Below are 24,368 nucleotides of genomic sequence, written 5' to 3' on the forward strand. Positions count from 1 at the left end.
AATGTTTGTCGTCGATGAAGTGATACCAATATCATCACTCTCATCAACAAAGGGATCAAATTCGAAGGAAAAATGAGATACCAAATAGCAATCACAAAGGTCAGCCTCGACCCAACTAGAGAAGTAGAATACTGACGAAGATGATGATTATGGGATCCCTCGATCCTTCGTGGTCCCTAATGATTCTGACGCTACTAAATCAACGGTCGAAGAACTGGAGCAAATCACGCTAATCGAACATTTGCCCGAACGAAAGGTATACCTGGGCACGGGGTTAAGTCCCGAGCTCAGGAAAAAGCTTATTCAATTTCTTATAGCTAATATGGATTGTTTCTCTTTGTCCCATCTTGACATGACAGGGATCCCACCGGATATCACCACTCATAGACTAAGCTTGGATCCGAAATTACATCCGGTGAAGCAAAATAGAAGGCCCCAGTCCGAGGTTAAACATGCCTTCATCAAGGACGAGTAATCAAACTTCTCAAAATAGGATCCATTCGAGAAGTAAAATACCCCGAATGGCTAGCAAATATGGTGGTAGTCCCTAAGAAGGGAAGCAAACATAGAATGTGTATAGATTATAAAGACCTGAATAAAGTGTGCCCCAAGGATTCTTTTCCTTTGCCTAATATTGATCGTATGATCGATGCCAAGGCCGGCCACGAGACTCTTAGTTTTCTCGATGCCTACTCCGGGTATAACCAGATACAGATGAACCCGGAGGATCAGGAAAAGACCTCGTTTATCACTAAGTATGGTACCTACTGTTATAACGTAATGCCATTCGGTCTAAAAATGCTGGTGCAACTTATCAACGCCTAGTAAATCGAATGTTCGAAGAACAAATAGGAAAATCAATAGAAGTTTATATTGATGACATGTTAGTTAAGTCCCTGCGAGCAGAGGACCATTTAAAGCATTTGCAGGAAACTTTCGATATACTGAGGGAATACAATATGAAGCTCAACCCCGAAAAGTGTGCATTCGGGGTGGCTCGGGCAAGTTTCTTGGTTTCATAGTGTCCAATCGGAGAATCGAGATCAACCCCGATAAAATCAAAGTTATCGAGGATATCACGGTAGTGGATAATGTAAAGGTCGTGCAGAGGCTAACGGGACGGATAGCCGCCCTAGGAAGATTTATTTCGAGATCCTCAAATATGAGCCACTGATTTTTCTCATTACTTAAGAAGAATAGCAACTTTGCATTGACTCTGGAATGCCAGCAGGCCTTAGAGGAACTAAAGCAGAATTTATCGAGCCCGTCGTTGCTTCATACCCCAAAAGTGGATGAACAGCTTTATCTGTACTTAGCTGTCATGGAATATCGGTAAGTGGAGTCCTGGTCCGAGAAGAACAAAGTACACAATTCCCTATCTATTATGTCAGTCGGACCTTAGGTGAGGCCGAAACTAGATATCTATACTTAAAAGAAATTAGCGCTTGCTTTAATAAGCGCCTCTAGGAAACTAAAACCATATTTCTAATGTCATTCGATATGCGTTGTAACAACTTATCCTCTTTGAAATATTTTACACAGACCCGAGCTTTCTGGTCGATTGGCCAAATGGGCTATAGAAATCAGTGGGTAAGATATTGAGTATTGACCCCGAAACGCCATCAAATCTCAAATCTTGGCGGACTTCGTGGCTGACTTTACGCCTGCCTTCGTACTCAAGATTGAAAAAGAACTACTGATAAAATCGGGAACATCTTCGGGAGTCTGGACCCTCTTTACGGACGGTGCTTCGAAGGTGACGGGGTCCCGACTAGGCATCATACTAAAATCACCCACAGGTAATATAGTTAGATAGTCTATCAGAACTACAAAATTGACTAACAATGAGGCCGAGTATGAGGCCATGATTGCAGGTCTCGAACTAGTTAGAAGCTTGGGAGCGGAGGTCGTAGAGGCTAAGTGTGATTGCCTCCTCGTGGTAAACCAAGTTAACGGGACTTTTGAAGTCCGAGAAGATCGAATGTAGAGGTACTTGGATAAACTACAGGTGACTCTACATCGATTTAAGGAATGGACCTTGCAATATGTACCTCAAGAACAGAACAGCGAGGTCAACGCTATTGCAAACTTAGGTTCATCGATTGAAGACGGAGAACTCAACTCGGAGACTGTCGTACAACTCAAGAGACCGGTAATCGAAGAAGGTCACGCCGAGATAAATTCCACAAGTTAAACCTGGGATAGAGAAACAAATACATAGAGTACTTTAAGAATGGGAAACTTCCATCAGATCCAAAGGAGTCGAGAGCTCTGCGCACAAATGCAGCACGATACACTTTGTCCGAAAACGGAACGTTGTTTAGAAGAACGTTCGATGGACCATTGTCAATATGTTTGGGACCGGGAGATACCGACTACATCCTACGGGAAATTCACGAGGGCACTTGTGGAAATCATTCTGGTGTCGATTCGTTGGTCCACAAAGTAATCAGAGCATGGTATTATTGGACCGATATGGGCAAGGATGCAAGGGAGTTCGTTCAAAAATGCGACAAATGCCAAAGGCATGCGCCCATGATTCATCAACCCGGGGAACTACTCCACTCGGTCCTATCCCCATGGCCCTTCATAAAATGGGGAATGGACATCGTTGGCCCCCTCCCATCGGCCCCAGTTAAGGTTTAGTTTATTTTGTTTATGACTGATTATTTCTCTAAATGGGTTGAAGCACAGGCTTTCGAGAAAGTCGGAGAAAAGAAAGTCATAGACTTCATTTGGGACCACATCATATGTTGATTCGGGATGCCATCCGAGATTATATGTGACAATGAAAAATAATTCATCGGCAGCAAAGTAACTAAATTCCTCGAGGATCACAAGATCAAAAGAATCCTATCAACGCCTTATCATCCCAGCGGGAACGGACAAGCCGAATCGACCAACAAAACTATCATCCAAAATCTTAAGAAGATATTGACTGACGCCAAAGGAAAATGGAGAGAAATACTACCCGAGGTCATATAGGCATACCGCATAACATCGAAATCCAGTACCAGAGCAACACCGTTCTCATTGGTTTATGGTGCCGAAGCTCTGATCTCGGTCGAGGTCGGAGAACCTAGCATCAGGTTTCGATATGCAACAGAGGAGTCGAATAACGAGACTATGAATACGAGCCTAGAATTGTTGGACAAAAGACGCGAAGCCGCTCTCGTCCGATTGGCCGCCCAAAACAACGGATCGAAAGGTACTACAATCGAAGAACCAATCTTCGACATTTTAACATCGGGGACTTGGTGCTAAGAAAAGTCACCCTCAACACCCGAAATCCGAATAAAGGGAAACCGGGTCCGAACTGGGAAGGACTATATCAGGTTCTCGAAATCATCGAAAAAGGATCCTACAAGCTCGGCATGATAAACGGCAAACAACTACCGAGAATTGGAACGTATCGCACCTAAAACGATACTACTGCTAAGGTACCCCCTCCCCCATTTTTATTTATATTTCAAAACTAACCCTTGTAGGTGTTCGACCAGAAACAATGATGGATTGTTCAACACGAAGCCTTTAGGTCTAAAAGCAAGCGTTGCACTTTTTTTCCCTTAGACCGGTTTTGTGCCAAATGGGTTTTTCGACGAGGTTTTTAACGAGGCAACCATTGATCGTGCTAACTTAGAATAATTCAACAGTATCCGAGGTCTCTTTACAATCAACCTCGAATACTGGGGGCATTGCCCTCGAATATCAAGTTTAATGCGAGAAAGTTACTTCATGGCAGCAGGGTCTCGATAAGAAAAATTTGTAAGGGCCAAACGGTCAAACGAACCATGCCCGCGTAGTTTGCTCGAGCCCTAGCACAAAATATGTATGCATGTATAATGATTTGTAAAAAGAAATTTCTTCTTTACCGATATCTCATACCTCAAAAATATTTTTCTACTTCATATTCTCGATCTATTATGCAAACCGACTTAAGGGCCGACCATGACCGGAGTTCGGATGATTACCCCCACAATCGAGGACTGCCATCCGAAAAATAAACGAGATCAAATTATATAAATTCCAAAGATAATAAAACCTTTTAGGCAACCCTCGATTTTATAGGTCACGGCCACCCTACTCGGGGAATTACACTTCGGGCAAGCTCGAAGAAAAATGGGAAAATAAGCCCAAGAGGCAAATCCCGAACTAAAGAGGCCACGACCGAATTAACACGGATCGGATATGTCCGAATTCCGTAACAAAACACGACTTTGAAATCTTTCATAAACCGATTAAAAAGGCTACCCCCAGAAAAATCATAAACGACTTCGATAATATCAAGCCTCAAAAACTCTAATGAGTACAAAATTGTTCGAACTCTCGAACAATCCCTTATTTCATGCCAAGGCATTACAAGATTCGCAAATACAAATGATAAGAAACTTTTTCAAGCCGAAAAGGGGACAAAGCCATAAACAATCTTTTTGCAAAAACCTAGGGGCTATTTTTTGCCTTGAGTTCGAGAGACCATCCTCGCTCAAATAAAAAAATCTAAGGGTTACCTTATTTCGAGTTCGAGTAAGCACTCACTCGATCATAAAGTCTAAGGGCTATACTAATTTAGTTCCAATCAAGTTGTCTAAACCTCGGATCTCAGAATACAACTTCAGAATTTTATAAGGCTGAAAGGAAGAAAGCTTTTATATATATATCAGAAATCATTTACAAGGGCAGCATGACCCGATCAAGTTTCTCTACAAAAGACCGAAACGATCTTAAAAGAAACACAAAAAATACTAATCCTAAAGGACTTAGTCCTCTCCGGGAGCAGCATCTTTGCCCTCGAGGCCTCCTTCGCTTTTAGATCCGTTCATACTCCTGATATCATCATCATCAGGAAAAGCCAACACCCTGGTTTCAGCTTCAAGCTCCTTAGCATTCTTGATCTCGGCTGGAAGATCGAAGCCACGAGCATGGATTTCCTCGAGAGTCTTCCTTCGAGACTGGCATTTAGCATGCTCGATAACCCAGCTTGTTCGAGCCTAAGCATCCTCGGCAACCTCCTTTGCTCGAACCTGAGCAGCTTCAGCATCGGACTGGTAGACTTCCACCATTGCATCTGCATTAGCTGTGGCTTTTTCGACCTTTGATTTGGCCGCTGCAAGTTTTGTGGCCAGTCTCTCTCGATCAGAAGTTGCTGAGCCCAACCGAGACTGGAACTCCTCGATTTTCTTGGCTTGCACCGAGGCCTTCTCTTTCAAGCTTCGGAGTTGGGTCTCAGCCGAGGCCAGTTGAGCTCGGGCTGTTTCCTTTTCTGAGGCAAGGCGGTTCATATTCTTCTTCCACTCATCGGCCTCCGCTTTCACTGCGTCCACTTCAACACGAAGCTGCCTGATCACATCGAACTTTTGCTGGACCTGTGGGACCGAATTGTTAGCCATCATGCCCGAGTTAGTGTCATTAACTTTAAAGTTTCTTTTTACCTGCTCGGCCAGATCAGCTTGTTCTTTCCGAGCTGCTTCTAGATCAGCCCGAAGTCCTTTTGCTTCTCCTTCTCTCTGCTCACTGAGAAGCTTGAAGACATCTCTCTCCTTAGTAAGCCTTCAGATTTAGGCTTCGCACCGGCTCAGCTCCCCTCGGGATCGGAAAAATGCCTCGTTATGAAGCATAGAGGCCTACAAAAATAGAAAGAATGAATGATACAAAGAAAGAAAAATAAAAGAATGAAAATTGATAAAGAAAATATGAACTTACCCGATTCGAGCTTCGTTAAAAAGACAAGACACTCCCACCTCGCCCGAGCTCTTCTTCAGAGCCTCCAAGTCACTAAGACCGGTGACATCTTCTACCCCAAAAAAATAACCCCGGAAATGATCTTCCTCTCCATGGGCTCCCTCCCCGTGACAAGTCTCCACAGCCTGAGAGTCACGTATCATCGACTGGGAAAATGAAGGAAACGAGGGGGAATCCCCGATCTCTATTGCCCCAAGTAGGTTTTTTGGGGCGCCGCCTCCGTCTTGACGAGCCTCAAGCTCGGTTTCTGCATCGACATCCACCGCCTCTTAAACGGTCTCTTCGCCCCGAGGTAAATCATCTTCGGTTACCCTCGGCTCAGGAACTTGGGTCGGAGTCTCCTCCTCGACCTCATCGAGCCTAAATGGAGAAGTATCAACCCCCACCAGTTTTGAAGTTTTCTGAATATCGGTGCTAGCTCATGCACGGGCCACCAACCCAGAATCACCTTCATCTTCTTCTTCTTCTTCATCCCTTAGTCGTTGGACTGACTCCATAGTCAGTGGGATTGCGTTCCCCTTTGGTTTACAGGCCGCTCTCTTCTTGGGTTTTTGACCCTCGGAGTTTTAGGCTCCTTTTCTCTTAATCACATTCACTGGTCTCGAGATAGGCGGTAAAACTTATTCATCATCGGACGGGGGTCTCATAGCCGCATCCTTTCCAAGACCCGCAAAAGGAGAAAATAAGTAAACTCATACTTGGAATAAATGCTCGTACGATATGCAAATCGGTAAGCCAAGAAGAAGGCTTACCATGAGTACGAGCCTCCCACAGGTCCTTTGACAAATTGCGCCACGCGCTTGACGTATGTTGACATCGAAACCAGGCTCCTGACCTAGTTCTCGAGGTGGGGAACCGCACCCGGCATCCAAGCAACGGTTGCATCGAGAAAAACACTAATAAGAAAGGATGAAGAAGTAAAAACAACAAACAGAAATTAAAAACGGGATCATACTTACGTTTCATATTCCATTTCTCAGGAAATGGCATGCTCTCAGCCGGGATCAGGCCCGAGGTCTTCACCCAAACGAATCGGCCCATCCAGCCCCGATCTTTGTCTTCATCTATACTCGAGGTGAATGCCTTGGTGGCCCGGTGTTGAAGCTTTATCAGCCCATATCGGTAGAGTCGAGGGCTATATAATCTTACGAGGTGGTCGAGGGTAAAGGGAAGCCAGTCGATTTTGCTCACGAAGAAACGGAGCAGTATCACGATCCTCTAGAAAGAAAGGTGAACTTGGCCGAGGGTCACCTGGTATTTATTGCAGAAATCGATGATGATTGGATCGAGGGGACCCGGCGTGAAAGGATAAGTGTAAACACTCAGATACCCTTCCACGTGGGTAGTGATCGCTTCCTCATGTGCTGGTATCACAACCTCTTTGTTTTCCCAATTGCAATCTTTCTTCACCAGATCAAGAAGGCTTTTGGATATCGAGCATATATATCTCGATATCGGCTCACATCGACCAACAACCAATTAGGGTTTCTCGACCTTAAAGTCGGAATCAATAACACCCCCCTCTGGCAATAAGTTCTTCAAAGCGTGGCTCCACCACTGGTTTCTCGCCGGCCGACCGAGATGAGGAAGCAGCATCTTTCTCGGAACTGTTTTAGATGTTTTGGCCATTTAGTTTTTGTGAACAAAGAAGAATGGAGATTGAAGTATTTGGTATTTTAGGAAGAGCAAGCAAAGAAATTTGAAAACCTGGAAATAGGGAGCTTTGGAGAAGGCAAAGAACTATGAAGATTGGAATGAAAAGGATTTGAAAGTAAAAGTTTGGAATGATGAAGAAAGGAGCTATTTATTTGTTTCACAACGACGGTTCAAAACTGGTAGTGGCTGACCATCGACTGAAGCGCATTTAATGCCTTGGTAACTGGACCGACGGGACGTTTATCGCATATGTCACAATCGGGCCCGTCGTTGATGGAAGTCTTTTTGAAAGCACAATCATTTTAAATGATTAAAACCATACATGAAAAAAAGTCTTTAAATCCATTATTTTTCAATAATTAAAAAAAATATAAAAGAATAATAATATTTTTTTCATGCATGACATACGAATAACTCTCGATTTCAACTCAAAAAAAAGAATAGCAACTGTCTATGGAATTTTTAAGACACAATAATGAAATAAATACTTGGGACAGACCGAACCAAAAGTAAGTAAGATCAACATGAAGGCTACCACGGAATAGAAGTGGTGCCTTGCTATATGCTTCGGAAAGAGAGTGATCATATTGCCTCATCAGCTCATCATGTACCACGTCTTATCCTGAAAACATGTAAAGTAAGTGGGACCCTGGAGAAGGGCTCCTGAGGCCTGAGTACACCACGACGGTACTCAATAACTATCATAGACTCTCTCTAACTTAAGTTTCTGGGACAAGGCTTTACAAAATAATGCAACCAACATTGATATAAAACGATAACAATTATATCAATTCATGCACTTTATCATTTTAAATGAAAAGACTAGAAAATATAAATCAAGATATAAACTTTTAAAATATTTATACCAATCCATGATTCTAATAAAATCATATAAAATCATATCAACCTCATTAAGTAATTGAAATCACTTTTAGATCCTTAGGCCTAAACATAACAAAATTAGATTTTACCTTTTCATTGGGAGTACTATACCGACACCGACATAATAAATAATTACTAGGTGATCGACCTACCAATAAGTATTTGACCCTACTTGTCTGGGCGGCTTCCCGTAGAGCCGTACAAGTCGACTTAACCCCATTACTTTAAGTAATGATCATTTGCCCTCTCAATGGGGGACTTTATCTCACAAACCTCGGCTTAGCCTTGGAATGTGTCCCTACACTGGCACGTGTAGTTCCATGGTAACGAACTCAACATTCGAACAAATCTCGGTGGTCTCCACTAGTAACTCCCAAAATATTTGATATTTCAAAAATAGATTCATAGCATATTAGTCTCAAAGGATCTATTTTTATCAAATCATTGCTCATGGCCAAACTAAACCATTTGAATAAAACAATCAAACATATGATCTTTTTCATGTTAAAGCCTTTAGCAATTTAACATCCATCTTTCAAAGATACAACGAGTGCTATCCATTAATCAAGTTTCAAAAGGAAATACTTTTCATAAAAATACATCTTCGGCACTCAAATATTTTATATTCTTTCCAATATTCAAGTTTGAATAAAACTTATAACATTTTCCTCAAGCATCGCTTGACATCGAATCTTTAGAAGCAAGAATTTTCAATTGTAAAACAACAAAACTTTCTTTATGCAATATAACTCCAAATACATGGTGACACCTTTTCCCGCTTGTCCCACAAGTATGGATGCATATTTACAAACGCACGTAATAACTCAAATATGATTTTAGAGAAAATCTCTCAAGAAGAGTAAGTATTACTCAACTTACCTCAAGTCCAAGCTTCAAAAATAATAGTACGAAACTTCAATTCATTTACAACTCTCAAACGTCGCCAACAAGCCAATATCTACATTACACATCCCAAGACATCAAAATGTATCCAAATATATGTCGATACCCATTTAAGGTTCACAAGTTAACTATAAGTCTTCAACAAGCCTAATTCACTCATATATATCCCTTTTATCCTTAGTACAAGCCCCAGAAACCAATCAGGATCGAGATCGTCCAAGATCGAGCCAAGAAACAAAAAAGTCGTTATAGCCGTAATTAGGGGGAGAATCTCAGCAAAAATCACGGCTTGAATCAAAGAAAAGCTAATTAATTAATCTATCATGAGATCCCACTATGTATTTTTAATTATATCCAAAATGGGATTCCTCCACTATGTATTTTTAATTATATCCAAAATGGGATTCTCCCACTATGTATTTTTAATTATATCCAAAATGGGATTCCCCCACTATATTAAGAGTTGTTATCATTTGTAGAAAGGGGGATTCATTCTGAGATATACAGAAAAGCAAATACTATCCTTTTTTGGCTTTTGATATTTGGTCATATTGTTTCTTTGACCAATCATTCTTCACTCAATTTGGAGGTGATAAAACTTGAAGGCTTGAGCTAACTAGTTCATTCGATTTGCATTCATTTCTTTTATAACTAATTTTGATATTCATTTACATATCATTCCCAATTTGTATTAATTTATTTCACGTATCCTTAGAACTACATATAAATTCAACTCTATCCGTTTTTTCGAGTAAACAAAGTTATTTTCTAGTTTTGATCATGTCACCAAAGTAAATACCAAAGGGCCCTTCAAACGAGTGAAGCACTAGAAGTTTCAAATTTAAATTTGAACCCGCAATCTCTAGCGGATGTAGTCCCATTTTTTATTTTGTCATTAAAATTGTTCAACGGTTACGTCGTCACCTCCACCTTTTACCTTTTTCCTAATATAATATGAATATTGAAATAAGTTTCAGTTACAATAATTCATTCTTAGTTTAGACAAAACCTAATTTCTCAATTCATTTGGATAGTCAATACACTTGGGGCCACTACGTACTCGGTCAGTTTACGACGGAGAGGGTGGGAACACTCCGCGGATGGGACCTACCATGACAGCTCAGTTCCATGTAGTCCCACCAAAATGGGGATGAGCTGTACAAATCAGATTCATAGCCTTTTTACCTTCTAAAATCTCCTTATTTGGAGATATGTTTTTTTAAAAAGTATTTTGGGTGATAATCAATTTGTGTTTGGTTAATTAATTTGAAAAATACTTTTGAACAGTAATTAATGTTTGGCCAAACTTTTGAAAACTATTTCAAAGTATATTTTTTTTAAAATTGCTTCTCAGAAACGTGCTTTTGGAGAGATGCTATATTTTTCTGGTTCTCAAAATTTGTTTTTACTTTTCCTCAAAAGTATTTTTTTTTTTCTAAAAACTTGGCCAAACACCTCAATTTTTGGCTAAAAGCAATTTTGACCAAAAAAAACATTTTTGGCCCAAAAAAAACTTAGTCAAACAGGCTATCACTCTAATTCCCTCAAAGAAAAAGAAAAAAACGGTATGTTTGATATAACGGAAAATATTTTCTAAACTATTTTGTATTTTGTGTAGTAAGCAGCTAAAAATGGAAAAAAATTTCCGTCCTAACAAACACACCCCATGTGTAAGGCAATTGATGAAGCAAACGCGATTAAGGAATCCTGTAAGTGAAAGTACGAAATTAGCCCCTAACGGAGAGTCACGTAGGTCTAATTCTCAGCCTATATATAGGGAACCACTTCCTCCAGATTTTCAAAACCTGTGACACTCCTAAATCTGGTGTTTAATTAGCATTTGATTTGATAATAAGTTGTTAAGAAGAAGAAGAAGAGGAGATGGGAGACAGCACAATGACATGCGTAGACATTCTTTTGGCAATCATCTTGCCTCCCCTTGGTGTTTTCCTCAAGTTCGGCTGCCAGGTAAACCCCCCCCGCCCTCCTTTTTTTCTCCTCTTAATTTACCATATAAATATTATATTGGATTATTGTTACATCCTACCAACAGTCTTAATTTACTACAATTACTTATAAAAACTTTGAATATTCCCGGTAAAAACATGCATCTGATCGTTTTACAACTCCCAAATTCGGCTTGGTTGGGTTTGTTTGCATCCCCTTTTATACCAGCTTTTTAGAGCATATATAGAGAAACCAGAGACTATATCTTCTTCTCCTTTTTTTTTTCGGGGGAAGGTTAGAGCTAAGGGGTGGGTGAGTTACAGTTTAATTTTATGGTTACTAGTTTTGATATAAAAACATATATAGGAAAATTGTATGTTGAAGGTGCAAATTAATTTCCTATGGTGTCTGAGAATTTTGCAGTTACTTATTGAATACAATGTGTATATTTGTGTGTTGGGAAAACAGGTGGAGTTCTGGATCTGTGTTTTGCTGACTCTCTTTGGATGGTTGCCTGGTATTGTCTATGCTGTTTGGGTCCTAACCAAGTGATCCAATCATCTTCCTTAATTCCTTATGGTAATTCTTCTTTTATCAAATTTCCTTTCTCCCCATACCCAATTAAAGGGCAGACAAAGAAAAACTTTTTCTTTTTAGTTAGGCGGATTATTCAACTAATTAATATCCAACAGCTTGAGTATTCCCTCAATTTGAGGAAACGTTATTTTGATATTCATAAAATATAGGAACGGTATTTAATTCCTTTTTTACTTTTTGTTGACAGGTGGATATGTGAATTTAGGCCATTATCAAGTCTCTTCATTTCCTTTATTTCTTTTTTCTTTTGTATTTTCAATAGAGAAACTATTGAATTGATAGAGTGTTGATGAAGCCATGTATCATCGTATTTCAATGTCTTCATTACATTGGTTGTAAGTCGCTTGGATTCTAATGTTCACTTCTATTATGTTATTTTAATTGGATATACTAATAATTTCTATTATTATAATATTAGGGTTTCTCCTTGTAACATGTGGCGTATGTTGCTTGTCTTACTGCTGGCATCAGTCTATCTTTCACTCGACTTTTCTAATTATTTTTTATGCTTAACACGTGAAAGAAGAGTCCAAACAAAGAAGAAGGGAAAAAAATACGTGTCCGATTTGGTAGTCTAACGATGGTGGTTTTGGTAGGTAGGATATTTCAATAGACGTTTTTTATTTGATCCACGAACCTTGCGATGATTATCAGCTCAACTTTGCAATATGGTCATAATTTCTCTTCTATAAAGAAAAGAAATATGGGGAATGGGGACAAATTAAAGTATAGTCACATTCAACATCAAAGCAGTAAGTGAGAATGGTGGTGCTTTTCTTCAACATAATAATAAACCCATGACTAGGCTAAATCCTTTATGTTTGGTATATAAAGTGTTTTAAAAAGCGAGTGTGACAGGGCGTTTTATTTAATACGAGACATGGGGCGTAAGCCATACAAATCTTTAATTTTTTAAATTTATAAATTAATAATATAGCGTTATAACACAATAAAATATAAATAATGCATTAAAAGTTCAAGAAAATTAAAAAGAATTAAAGAAACTCATATAAAATAAAATATTTAGCATGTTTTACAAGTATAAATAATACAATACTGTTAAAGTTACTATAAAATATAAATTAACTCCAACCTCTTAACTTTCAAACATTAAAAATTATAATTTCTTAAAAAATATTATCAAACTGCATATTTTACCTCTTTAAAAGTAAATACACAATAAATTTTTCAATACTGTAATTTAAAATATTACTCTTTCATGAGTAAATATAAAATTATTTTTAAATAGTAAAATAAGAAATGTATGATAATTTTGAGAGACATAGAACTAAGACAGGAAGATCTATCAAGTAAAGATATAATTTTGGTTATCTATTTTTAGAAGAAATATTCAAATGATATTCACCCTCACAATGTTCTCAATTAGTAAATATGCAATAATATATTTTGTTATTTGAGTTATTCACAATTTTCATATTTCTATAGATAAAAAGAACTTTAATCATTCATTTGTTACAGAATTTTGAGAGTTAATAATGCAAATTAGTGAATTCAACACATGATTTGAATAGGAACTATTGGGCGAGTCCTGAGCGTTGAGCGTTAGGCATGTTTAGTGTGCATCGTCGGACGCTTGGGGGCGTAAGCCTCATAGAACTAAGCCCCACGTATGAGTCTCAAGGCGTTTAGATAGTGCCCCGCCCCAGGACGAGCCCCAATGCGAATCCCAGAAAAGCCTTTTAAAACATTGGTATATAAGAGCCAAATCAGGCACCCAAGTCGGCAAATTTAGTATGTGTTTGTCAGCAAATGTCTATAATTTAGGTGTAATTTCTCCATCTTTAAACAGACAAACACATTTTCGAGAACTGGTGAACTAATCGGTGGCTGGCGGCAAGTGCCGATCCCTTGTGGAAGCTTCACTTTCCACACTTCTCTTTTTCTTTCTCGGAGTCATTTTGGGGAAGATCAAAATTGTAGCACCCCGAAAAATTTTGAAATACTTAAGCGCTATTAAAAAAGTTAATGTGTGCTAATTATATTATTTTGTGTGCAGACGATGACTATTAATATTATGGATATCAATTGGGTATGGTAATAAGTGTACGAGGAATATTATAAGTGATGTGGGGTCTAAGGAGAGCCCTAAGTCTAAGTCAAGTTGGAAATTATATGATGGACTAAAGTACCAAATGAGTGCGCACAAGACAAAACTTTGGACGAGTATATATATATATATATATATATATATATAAGGAGTTATGTGATGTAAAACCCATCAAATAAAAGAGTATCGAGTCTAGTTTCTAACGCTTTAAACAGTTTGTCATTTGGACATTCCTACAAAAGGTTATGTCCAAATTACCAAAGGCTGGCGGAGGGGTCTGCGGATGCAAAGCATTCTAGGCCGTGTCCGAAAGAGAGGCTGGCAGTGAAGTACTACCATAGAGTCCAGGTCCGCATCCGAGCTTCAAAGAGGAGTGAAGTGGGGATGCGAAGCATCCAGGACCACATCTGAAACCCAGAAATCTGGGCCTATAAATATAAGGTCGGGGGAGGGGAGTATTTTGAGTATTTGGGGGTTAGGGTTCTTGAGGTGAAGGGGCGATTTTGAGGTCAAATCAAGTCCAATCAACCAAGGTAAGTTGTTAATGATATTTTGGGTTGATTATTACTCAATATACATGCGTTCTAACATCATTCTTACATCTAAATACTAGATTTCTTCATCAAATCTTCAAGAACACAAAAATCACCAAAGTTGTGATTTTTCAAGATTGATCTACTAGAGGTAATTTCAATATTTCAAACTCGTTTATTATGAATAGTTAGAAGTATTTGAAACATTTGTTACAAGTTTTAATGGTTGAAAGATTGGATTATAAAACTCTAGTTCATGGCATGAATAGTACTTTTGAGAAAATAAGAGAGAAGATGAATGGTAATCTTGACGATGAAATTTATGAATACAATGAACCTATGGAAATATTTGTTAGCAAAAGATGGAAGTAATCAACTAAGTAATCACCCGAATTGTATATTTTGCAAGTGTTGATTATGGAAGATGATGAATAGTAACTTGGTGGCAATGGACATTTGATGTAGTATCATTAATGACTTCGAATGGGTATTAAAACATAAGAATGAAGTTAAATGGTCTAGCATGTAAAACTATTTGGCGATTTGAGTTGTTGGAGGCTTGTAGCCAACTTATGAGCCATATATGGAAGTTGATCAATATCTTAGGTCATATTCTGATGTAATTAGGATATCTAATTGTAGATATCGATTTGTTGGTGATGTTGAGCATTATAATCAACATTGGAATGATTGAGGAGGATTGAAAGCTTGTGAATGTTAATAAAGCGAAAGCGAGGTAAGTTGATTAAAACTTACTCTTCTTGAGGGACTTTCTCTAAAATCATGTTTCGAGTTAATACTTAAGTTGTTTGCAAATGTGCTTTCGCGCTTGTGGGGACAAACAAGTACGGATGTCTCCATGTACTAGAATATTATGTTGCATATGTAGTGTCATGACGTTTTATAAAATTTTATTTTAAACTTTGTTGGCAGAATGACACTCAAGGTAAATGTTATAAGTTTTTATCAAAGCTTACATATTGACAAGAGTATATATATTTGAGTGCTAAAGATAAATTTTCATGAAAAGTATTTCTTTTGGAAATTGACGAATAGAATAACACTTGTGGTATCTTTTAAAAATTGATGTTAAATTGCTAAAGGCTTTAGTATATAAAAGGTTATTTATTTAAATTTTGTTCAAAGGATTTAGATTTTCTATAAATGCTATGATTTAATAAAAATAGATCATTTGAGGCTACTATGCTATGAATCTATTTTGAAGTATCAAATGTTTTGGGAGTTACTTGTATTGTAACACCCCGAAATATTTTGAAGTATTTCAGTATAAAGTCCCGTAAAATTTCACAAATGAATTCAAGGTTCGGACTTTTTGGATTAAACAGTGCGCTGGGGGTTGAAGAAAATGTTGGGCAGAAGTAGGCAATTCTGCGGCCTATTCTGCGACCGCAAAACCACTCTGCGGACGCAGAATGGTCGATAGTGGGTCAGTTTTCTGAGTCATTTTGATGTCAAATTTCGCGGCCATTATGCGACCGCATAACCACTTCGCAGGCCGCACTCTTTTCGCATATCCCGCTTTGGGGTTTTTAGGAGGGAGGTTTTGCGGTGCACTATGCGATCGCAAAATTATTCTGCGGTGCATTATGAGATCGCAGAACAGGTCTGCGGGCCGCATAGTGACCGCAGATCTGGTCAGTTCCTTTCCTGTTTTGGCACCTAAATTTCACGGTCATATATGCAACCGCATAACCTGTTCCGGAGCTTCATTTTTGAGTTTTTTAAAATACGACCCTACTTCGTTAAAATAGATGTAAGGGGCCAGTTTTTAGCAAAACCTGATACTTTAGAGTGAGAGAGAGTTCTTAGAGTGGGGGAGTAACCTTTAACCTATTATCCATCAATTCTTGCCCAATCATTGAGGATTAACAAAGGAAGTCTTCATCCCAAAAGTAAGAATCTATGTCCTAGATCTCAATTTCGAAAATTTACAAAAATGGGATAGTTAAAGAGACAATTCTTGGGTATGGGAGTTGTTATCTTGCATGCATATGTTATCAAGGAATGTGGGAAGGTTGTGAGCTAAAAATGATAGAGAATGGGTTGGGGAATGGTGGAATCTTCCACAAAAGGGCCTTAAAACATTGATGCACACCTAGTGTTTGATAAGATGTTCAAATGAGCTAGAACCATGATCATCCTCCTAATTTTGATTCAATTTGTTACATTTTCAAAATAGATTGAAGTTGCTAAGATTTCTGGAATATTTTAGAGTGTAAGGAAGCTCAATTGAGGTATGTTGGCTAAACATTCTCTCTTAAAATCGAATTCCATAATGTCCCCGTGAGTTTCAAAGTATGGGTTGCGTATTAAAATATTATGGCTTTGATTCGTATTTCAAATGAAAGCTAGTATGCCAAATTGTGTGAGAAAATCTCAATATTCTTAAGACTCTTAATTGCTCATATGTATACCTAAAGTCTTGATTGAAAATGTCTTATTGTTGATAATCTATGAAGATGGTTGGAAATGAAATAATTGAATTGGGGGTATAGTGTGTGGCCAGCGTGCCAAGAATTTAAGTTATGATTGTGGCTAATAGTGAAAATGATTTGAGAGGATGCGATAAAAAATATGAAATCAGCCTCGACTCAATTATTTAAGAACGATTTCGAAAATAGAATTGCCTAAAAGTTTTTGTACTAAATTCATGCCCATAAGAGACTGCTTTAACTAATGCTTTGCTTTAAAAATATGTCCAGTGTGATTCGAGTTCTTACATACTCAGGTGTTGAAATTATAGATTGTCATTTTTGGGAAGGATTATTGCAAGAATAAATGGTGTATTGATTGCTTATGATTTTGATGTGTGCTTGTATTGTTGGTCGGTATGCCCCATTATTTGGGAAGAAATATTTTGTGTTTAAAGTTTCCATTACCAATAAATTTGAGTTATATGATTGCTGAAATATTCTACATGTTGATATTTGATGGTGATCTTTGAAATTGAAAGAGGTGAAAGTGTGGAATATGAAATATGGCCACCGTGCCAGGAATAAAGAATCTTGTGAATGGCCAAATGAGGCAAGGAAATATTGTTGTTGTGAGTGTCTGGAAATACTAATAAGAATTTATACAATGTGAAAAATGTTGAGGTGAGTACAATTGTATTTATGTTACCCTTGTGTGCAAATCAAATCAAAAATATTTTTGGGAGCATCATTAGCAAAACTGAGGAAGGGTGGGTCATAAGGCCCACACCTGAAACTACACGTGCCGGTGTAGGGGTGAATTGCGATTATTCCCCTTATTTGGGATGAAATTGAAATATTGGAGAAATTGTAATATTATTCCCCTTAATTGGGATGAAACTGATAACAATTGTGGATTGGAAAAATCAACCCACACGGCATATGTGGGAAGACGGCCTAGCTGATCGAGTGGAGATCGGACGCCATGTTGCGCACATGGTGGTACTACTCTTGGTAACAACTTTCTTTCGCATCACCTATCAAACCACATTGTCCGTGGGGAGATGGCCTAGCCGATCGGGCGTGATCGAACTCCGTGCTAACAAAGACGGTGATATATCGGTGCTAATGATCTCCCAACCAGAAATTGTATATGAAGTTCGTATTTTAAAAATTATTATGTTTTAACTGGACATTTGGATATTATTGATTCTGACTTGCTGTTTCTATGTGTTGTCTTTCCTTATATGGGCATTCTATTTTGCAAGAAGACTTTTAGCTATACATACTAGTGCTATTCGACAGTACTAATGTCCCTTTTGACGGGGGCGCTTGTAACGACCCGGCTGGTCGTTTTGAGTATTATAACCTCGTTCCCCCATTTACTGCTCAATTTATGCTTTACAGTTCTTTTATGACTTAACGGGTTAGTTGGTTCGGGTCCGAAAGGATTTCGGGGTGAAATGAGACACTTAGTCTCATAATTGAAAACTTAAGTTGAAAAAGTTAACCGGATATTGACTTATTTGTAAACGACCTCGGATTTGAATTCTGATAATTCCATTAGCTATGTATAGTGATTTTGGACTTAGGAGCGCGTCCGAAAAATTATTTGGAGGTACGTAGAGGAATTAGGCTTGAAATGGAGAAAGTTAAATTTTTGGAAAGTTTGACCGGGGGTTGACTTTTTGATATTGGGATTGAAATCCGATTTTAAAAATTTAAATAGGTCCGTTATGTCATTTATGACTTGTGTGCAAAATTTGAGGTCAATCGGACGTGATTTGATAGGTTTCGGTATCGTTTGTAGAAATTAGAAATTTCAAAGTTCATTAGGCTTGAATCTATGTGTGATTCGTATTTTTCGTTTGTTTGATATGATTTGAGGCCTCGAACAGGTTCGTGTTATGTATTGGGACTGGTTGGTACGATTGGACGGGGTTCCGGGGGCCTCGGGTTTGATTAGGGGTGGTTCCGGACCAAGTTTGGGTATTTTGATGTTGCTGGTTACTGGTTCTGGTATTGTTCTTCGCGTTCGCGAAGAAGGATTTTGTTGTTGGGACTTTGTTCTTCGCGTTCGCGAATATGCTCTCGCGTTCACGAAGAAGAAATTTTTGTTGTCCATCGTCTGACTTTGGAGGTTCATATCTTGCGATATATAAGGAATTTGGAGCTGATACAAAAATAAAAGTTGTAGCTCTTTGTGTCTAGTTTTCAGAAAGGTAAATCATTTGTCATTTGGAATTGTGTACATAAAGATATGATGGATATACTACAGGCTATCTGGGAAGAGTTTAAAAATCTCTGTTGCACAGGGCTGACTTTGGAAATGTATATCTCGCAATCTATAAGGAACTGAGAGATGAGCAACAAAATAAAGTTATAGTCCTTGGTGTCTAGTTTTTAGAAAGTTAAAACATTCATCATTTAGAGTTTTATACAAGTAGTTATGACCATTATACTAGAGGATGTGTGAGAAAGGTTTGAAAATGGCTGTTGGAGAATTTGTTCATCGCGAACGCGAGGGGAGGGTAGCGAACGCGAAGAACAAACCCCTGGGCAGCAGAATAAAGTCCAAATTCGTCTCATTCTTTCATTTTTGGACAAAAGAAGCTCGGGTGAGGCAATTTTTCGAGAGGTTTTCAAAGAAACCATTGGGGTAAGAATTCCTAACCTGATTTTGGTTAAATTACATGAATCTATTGTTGTTTTTATCACTAAATTAGTGAATTGAGTTGAAAAATTTAGAAAACCCTTTTGGTTTAATTTGATAATTTGAGGGTCGAGTTGAGGTCGGATTTTGGTAAAATTGGTATGGTTAGACTCGTGGTTGAATGGGCTTTCGGATTTTTTTAACTTTTGTTGGGTTTCGAGATGTGGGCCCCACGGGTGAGTTTTGAGCAAAATTTTAGATTTTGTTGGAAAATTTATATTTTCTTATGGAATTAATTCCAATAATTTTTATTGACTGAATCGAATTATTTATGACTAGATACGAGGCTTTCAGAGACCAATTCTCGAGGCAAAGGCATAACAGAGTGAGAAATTACACGGGTTAAGGTTAGTAACACTTCTAAAATTGGTTCTGAGGGTATGAATCCCCGAATTGGTGTTAAATAAATTGTTTGTAGGTGACACACACGATAGTTGACGAGTGTGTGGACGTGCACCATATAAATTGACTTGAATAAATCCTATGAAGTTGCAAAGTTAAAGAATCATGTTATTATCTGAACATGCCACACATGTTAGAGGAATTGAGCCGAGGCTCACAATAAAGATCATGTTTCGGCTATGTGTCGATATTTTGGGACCCATAGGGTCGTGTTGTTGTTGAATTAATTATTTTAAAATGAACATTTCATACTCAGTCATGCTCATCCACTGTGAGGATATTTATTAAATCGGGGCTGCCCGCCTGCAGCAGGCCATATCAATTTTATATATATTGAGGGATGGATTTTTCCTGGGCATGGATCTTGGCCGAAGCATTTATATTGAGGGATGGATTTTTCCTGGACATGGATATTGTCCGAATCATTGATATTTGGGGATAGATCTTCCCCTGGGATGGATTAGCCATACACAGTACTGAGTGATTGAGTATTTTAGATTATGAGTACACGGAGTTTTCACTATGGTGCATCACATACAGTATGTACATTCGCATGTAGATACAGAGATGTAGTATTCCTCGTATTGTTTAGAATTGATCTGTTTTATTTATACTGAAAGCAACTATTGAATTTGAAAGCATGCCTACATTTCTATATTGTTATTACTTATATTGGACTGTACCTGCGGAGCTCGTCACTACTTTCAACCCAGAGGTTAGTCTTGTTACTTATTGAGTTGGTTGTACTCATACTACACTCTGCACCTCGTGTGCAGATCCCGGTACTTTCGGATACGGCGACTGTTAGATCTCAGAGTGCTATCAGTTGGAGACTATCAAGGTAGCTACCTGGAGTCCGTTGACCTTGACTCCCTTTCTTTCAGTTATTGTATTGTTTTATACTTTCAGACAGTATTTTGTCAATCAGACTTTGTATTTATATTAGATACTCTTGTACTCAGTGACACCGGATTTTGGGAGTGTTTATCTTTGTGTTTGTGAGGTTTTCTTCCATTGGATTTAATAATTATGTTTTCAATTTTAAAAGATATTGTGGTTTATTGAGATTGTCGGCTTGCCTAGTATTGAGATAGGCGCCATCACGACATGTGAGATTTTGGGTCGTGACAAGTTGGTATCAGAGCTCTAAGTTACATAGGTCTCACGAGTCATGAACAGGTTTAGTAGAGTCTTAAGGATTGGTACAGAGATGTCTGTACTTATCTTCGAGAGGATGCCGAACCCTTAGGAAAAATTCACTTTCTTGTATTCTATCATACGGAATTGATTCAGCTTGAAACATAACTCTTTGAATTCCTTCCACGCATTCGTGTGCGCATGTGAGCGCTCAGTATCAGTTGTGCATCGCTGGCTTATGATTCCATGAACTAGGTTCGAGATGTGTATTTTGTGTTTTGGTGATGGACCAGTCTAGAGGACTTGAGGCCAGGTTTATACCGTAACTTAGATTCGGCAGTTTCGATTGTGAGAACTTATACATTTGGACTCATATGTCCGGTAATGTTCCTACGAGAAGAATTTGTGGCTCGATGAGCGGTTAAATGGCTATATGATAAGTATGATGTGATTGCGGGATGTGTTAAGACGGTTTGAATGTGACGAGAAGTGTTTTCCTTTTAATAAATAAAAAAAGAAAGGTGATTGGTGTCTGTCTTAATTTGACGTATAGTCTCGAGTAGGAATGTGTTAAAGGATCTTTCACGTTGTTAAATTGTGGGACAAATTAAATTCTCATGTCTTGTTACTGAGTTTGGACTCGGAAAGATTAAGTGATTGCGTAGTAATTGTGGCTGCGAAAGGGTATAACGAGATGCCAATTTGAGGCTAAGCAGGTGGGTTATCCCCTGCGAAGTAATATACGTAGGTGTGTTTCTTATAATGTGTTTCTGCTATATATAATGAGCTTATAGCATTGCAGTTGTAGTGGTTCTTGTTGAACTTGCAATACGGTTCTCTTCTTTGAGACATTTTTCATTTTTGGGTACACAAATTGCGCCATTGTGGCTTGAGTTATATTGGTGTGGCTTGTCTGTGGGATAGTTGTGTTTAATAATATAAGGTCATTAGACCTAGAATAGGTACTATCAGGTTTGATTACAGTATATTCGGAAGGATAATATTGAAAGTCGTCTTAGAAAGTGATTACGGTTCTGGTTGGGGCGATAGAGCTCCATGACTTGTTGATCTGATAAGGGGTTATGAGATTCCGCGTGTTTCTGTCATTATCACTAGTGTACGAAGATTTTGGAACGAGGTTTTGGTTGATATGGTGTTTAATACAGTACCGGTTGGTTTGAGTAGTTACTGTGATCGGGAATGGTGCTGCGAGCATGTGAGTTGCGTAGTATGTTACGTGATTATATCTAGGGTTACAGTTATGGCTTGATACATCTTGTTCAGACTTATACAATGTGTAGATATGAGATTCGTGTCCTGAAAAGAATTCTGGATGTTGGAAATTTGGGTTCTAAGTTTATGGGTTAAGGTTAAATTAATGATTTTCAGTTGTATTGTGTTGTCAGGCCTATATAGAATAGGGTGACGTGGGATCACCCCCGGGTTCGTGCGTGGTAAGATAGAATAGTGATTTGGTGGCTTGGAAACAACTCTTGGCACGTTCGAGCACGAACATATGTTTAAGTGGGGGAGAATGTAACGACCCGGCCGATCGTTTTGAGTATTATAACCCCGTTCCCCTATTTACTGCTCAATTTATATTTTATAGTTATTTTATGACTTACCGGGTTAGTTGGTTCGGGTCCGGAAGGATTTCGAGTCAAATGAGATACTTAGTCTCATAATTAAAAACTTAAGTTGGAAATGTTAACCGGATGTTGAATTATGTGTAAACGACCTCTGATTTGAATTCTGATGATTCCAATAGCTCAGTATGGTAATTTTGGACTTAGGAGCGCGTCCGAAAAATTAATTGGAGGTCCATAGAAGAATTAGGCTTGAAATGGTGAAAGTCAAATTTTTGGGAAGTTTGACTGGGGGTTGACTTTTTTATATCGGGGTCGAAATTCGATTTTGGAAATTTGAATAGGTCTGTTGTGTCAATTATGACTTGTGTGCAAAATTTGAGGTCAATCGGGCGTGATTTGATAGGTTCCGGCGTCGTTTGTAGAAATTGAAAATTTCAAAGTTCATTAGGCTTGAATCTATATGTGATTCGTGTTTTTAGTATTGTTTGATGTGATTTGAGGCCTCGAACAGGTTCGTGTTATGTATTGGGACTGGTTGGTACGATTGGACGGGGTCCCGGGGGCCTCGGGTTTGATTCGGGGTGGTTCCGGACCAAGTTTGGGTGTTTTGATGCGGGTTGCTAGTTCTGGTATTGTTCTTCGTGTTCGCGAGGAGCATCTCACGTTCGCGAAGAAGGATTTTGCTGTTGGGACTTTGTTCTTCGCGTTCGCGAAAAAAGAATTTTTGTTGTCCGTCGTTTGACTTTGGAGGTTCATATCTCGCAATCTATAAGGAATTTGTAGTTGATCCAAAAATGAAAGTTGTAGCTCTTTGTGTCTAGTTTTCATAAAGTTAAACTATTTGTCATTTGGAATTGTTTACAAAATGTTATGGTGGATACACTACAGGTTGTCTGGGAAAAATTTGAAAATCTCTGTTGCACAGGGCTGACTTTGGAAGCATATATCCCGCAATCTATAAGGAATTAGGAGATGAGCAACAAATGAAAGTTATAGTCTTGGTGTCTAGTTTTCAGAAAGATAAATCATTCATCATTTGGAGTTTTGTACAAATAGTTATGACCATTATACTAGAGGCTGTCTGAGAAGGGTTTGAAAATGGATGTTGGAAAATTTGTTCATCGCGAATGCGAGGGGAGGGTCACGAAAGCAAAGAACAAACCCCTTGGCAGCAGAATAAAGTCCAAATTCGTCTCATTCTTCCATTTTTTGACCAAGGAAGCTCGGGTGAGGCGATATTTTGAGGGTTTTTCAAGGAAAACATTGGGGTAAGAATTTCTAACCTGATTTTGGTTAAATTACATGAATCTATTGTTGTTTTTATTACTAAATTAGTGAATTGAGTTGAAAATTTGACGAAAACCCTCTTGGTTTAATTTGAAAATTTGAGGGTCGAGTTGAGGTCGGATTTTGGTAAAATTGGTATGGTTAGAATCGTGGTTGAATGGGCTTTCGGATTTTTGTAACTTTTGTCGGGTTCTCTAACGTGGGCTCCACAGGCGATTTTTGAGCAAAATTTTAAATTTTGTTGGAAAATTTGTATTTTCTTATGGAATTCATTCCAGTAATTTTTATTGACTGAATCGAATTATTTGTGACTAGATACGAGGCTTCCGGAGACCAATTCTCGAGGCAAAGGCATAACAGAGTGAGAAATTACATGGGTTGAGGTAAGTAACACTTCTAAAATTGGTTCTGAGGGTATGAATCCCCAAATTGGTGTTATATAAATTGTTTGGAGGTGACACACACGATAGTTGACGAGCGTAT

General features: G+C 38.4%; 2 protein-coding genes across 2 annotated transcripts; one reads left to right on the forward strand and one right to left on the reverse strand.

The window, feature by feature from the left end:
- Positions 1-4,757: 4,757 nt before the first annotated feature.
- On the reverse strand, positions 4,758-6,236 carry LOC138904674 (uncharacterized). Its single transcript, XM_070193181.1, has 3 exons — positions 6,178-6,236; positions 5,022-5,511; positions 4,758-4,949 (listed from the first exon to the last, which is right to left on the reverse strand). Exons 1-3 carry the CDS (start codon positions 6,234-6,236, stop codon positions 4,758-4,760), a joined length of 741 nt encoding a protein of 246 aa, XP_070049282.1.
- Positions 6,237-10,964: 4,728 nt separating this feature from the next.
- Positions 10,965-12,136, forward strand: LOC104086602 (hydrophobic protein LTI6A-like). Its single transcript, XM_009590917.4, has 3 exons — positions 10,965-11,148; positions 11,596-11,706; positions 11,912-12,136. Exons 1-2 carry the CDS (start codon positions 11,062-11,064, stop codon positions 11,677-11,679), a joined length of 171 nt encoding a protein of 56 aa, XP_009589212.1. The 5' UTR covers positions 10,965-11,061; the 3' UTR covers positions 11,680-11,706; positions 11,912-12,136.
- The last annotated feature ends 12,232 nt before the right edge of the window (positions 12,137-24,368 follow it).

This window comes from Nicotiana tomentosiformis, chromosome 1 (assembly GCF_000390325.3).
Source record: "Nicotiana tomentosiformis chromosome 1, ASM39032v3, whole genome shotgun sequence".
In the NCBI taxonomy this organism is placed as follows: Eukaryota; Viridiplantae; Streptophyta; class Magnoliopsida; order Solanales; family Solanaceae; genus Nicotiana; species Nicotiana tomentosiformis.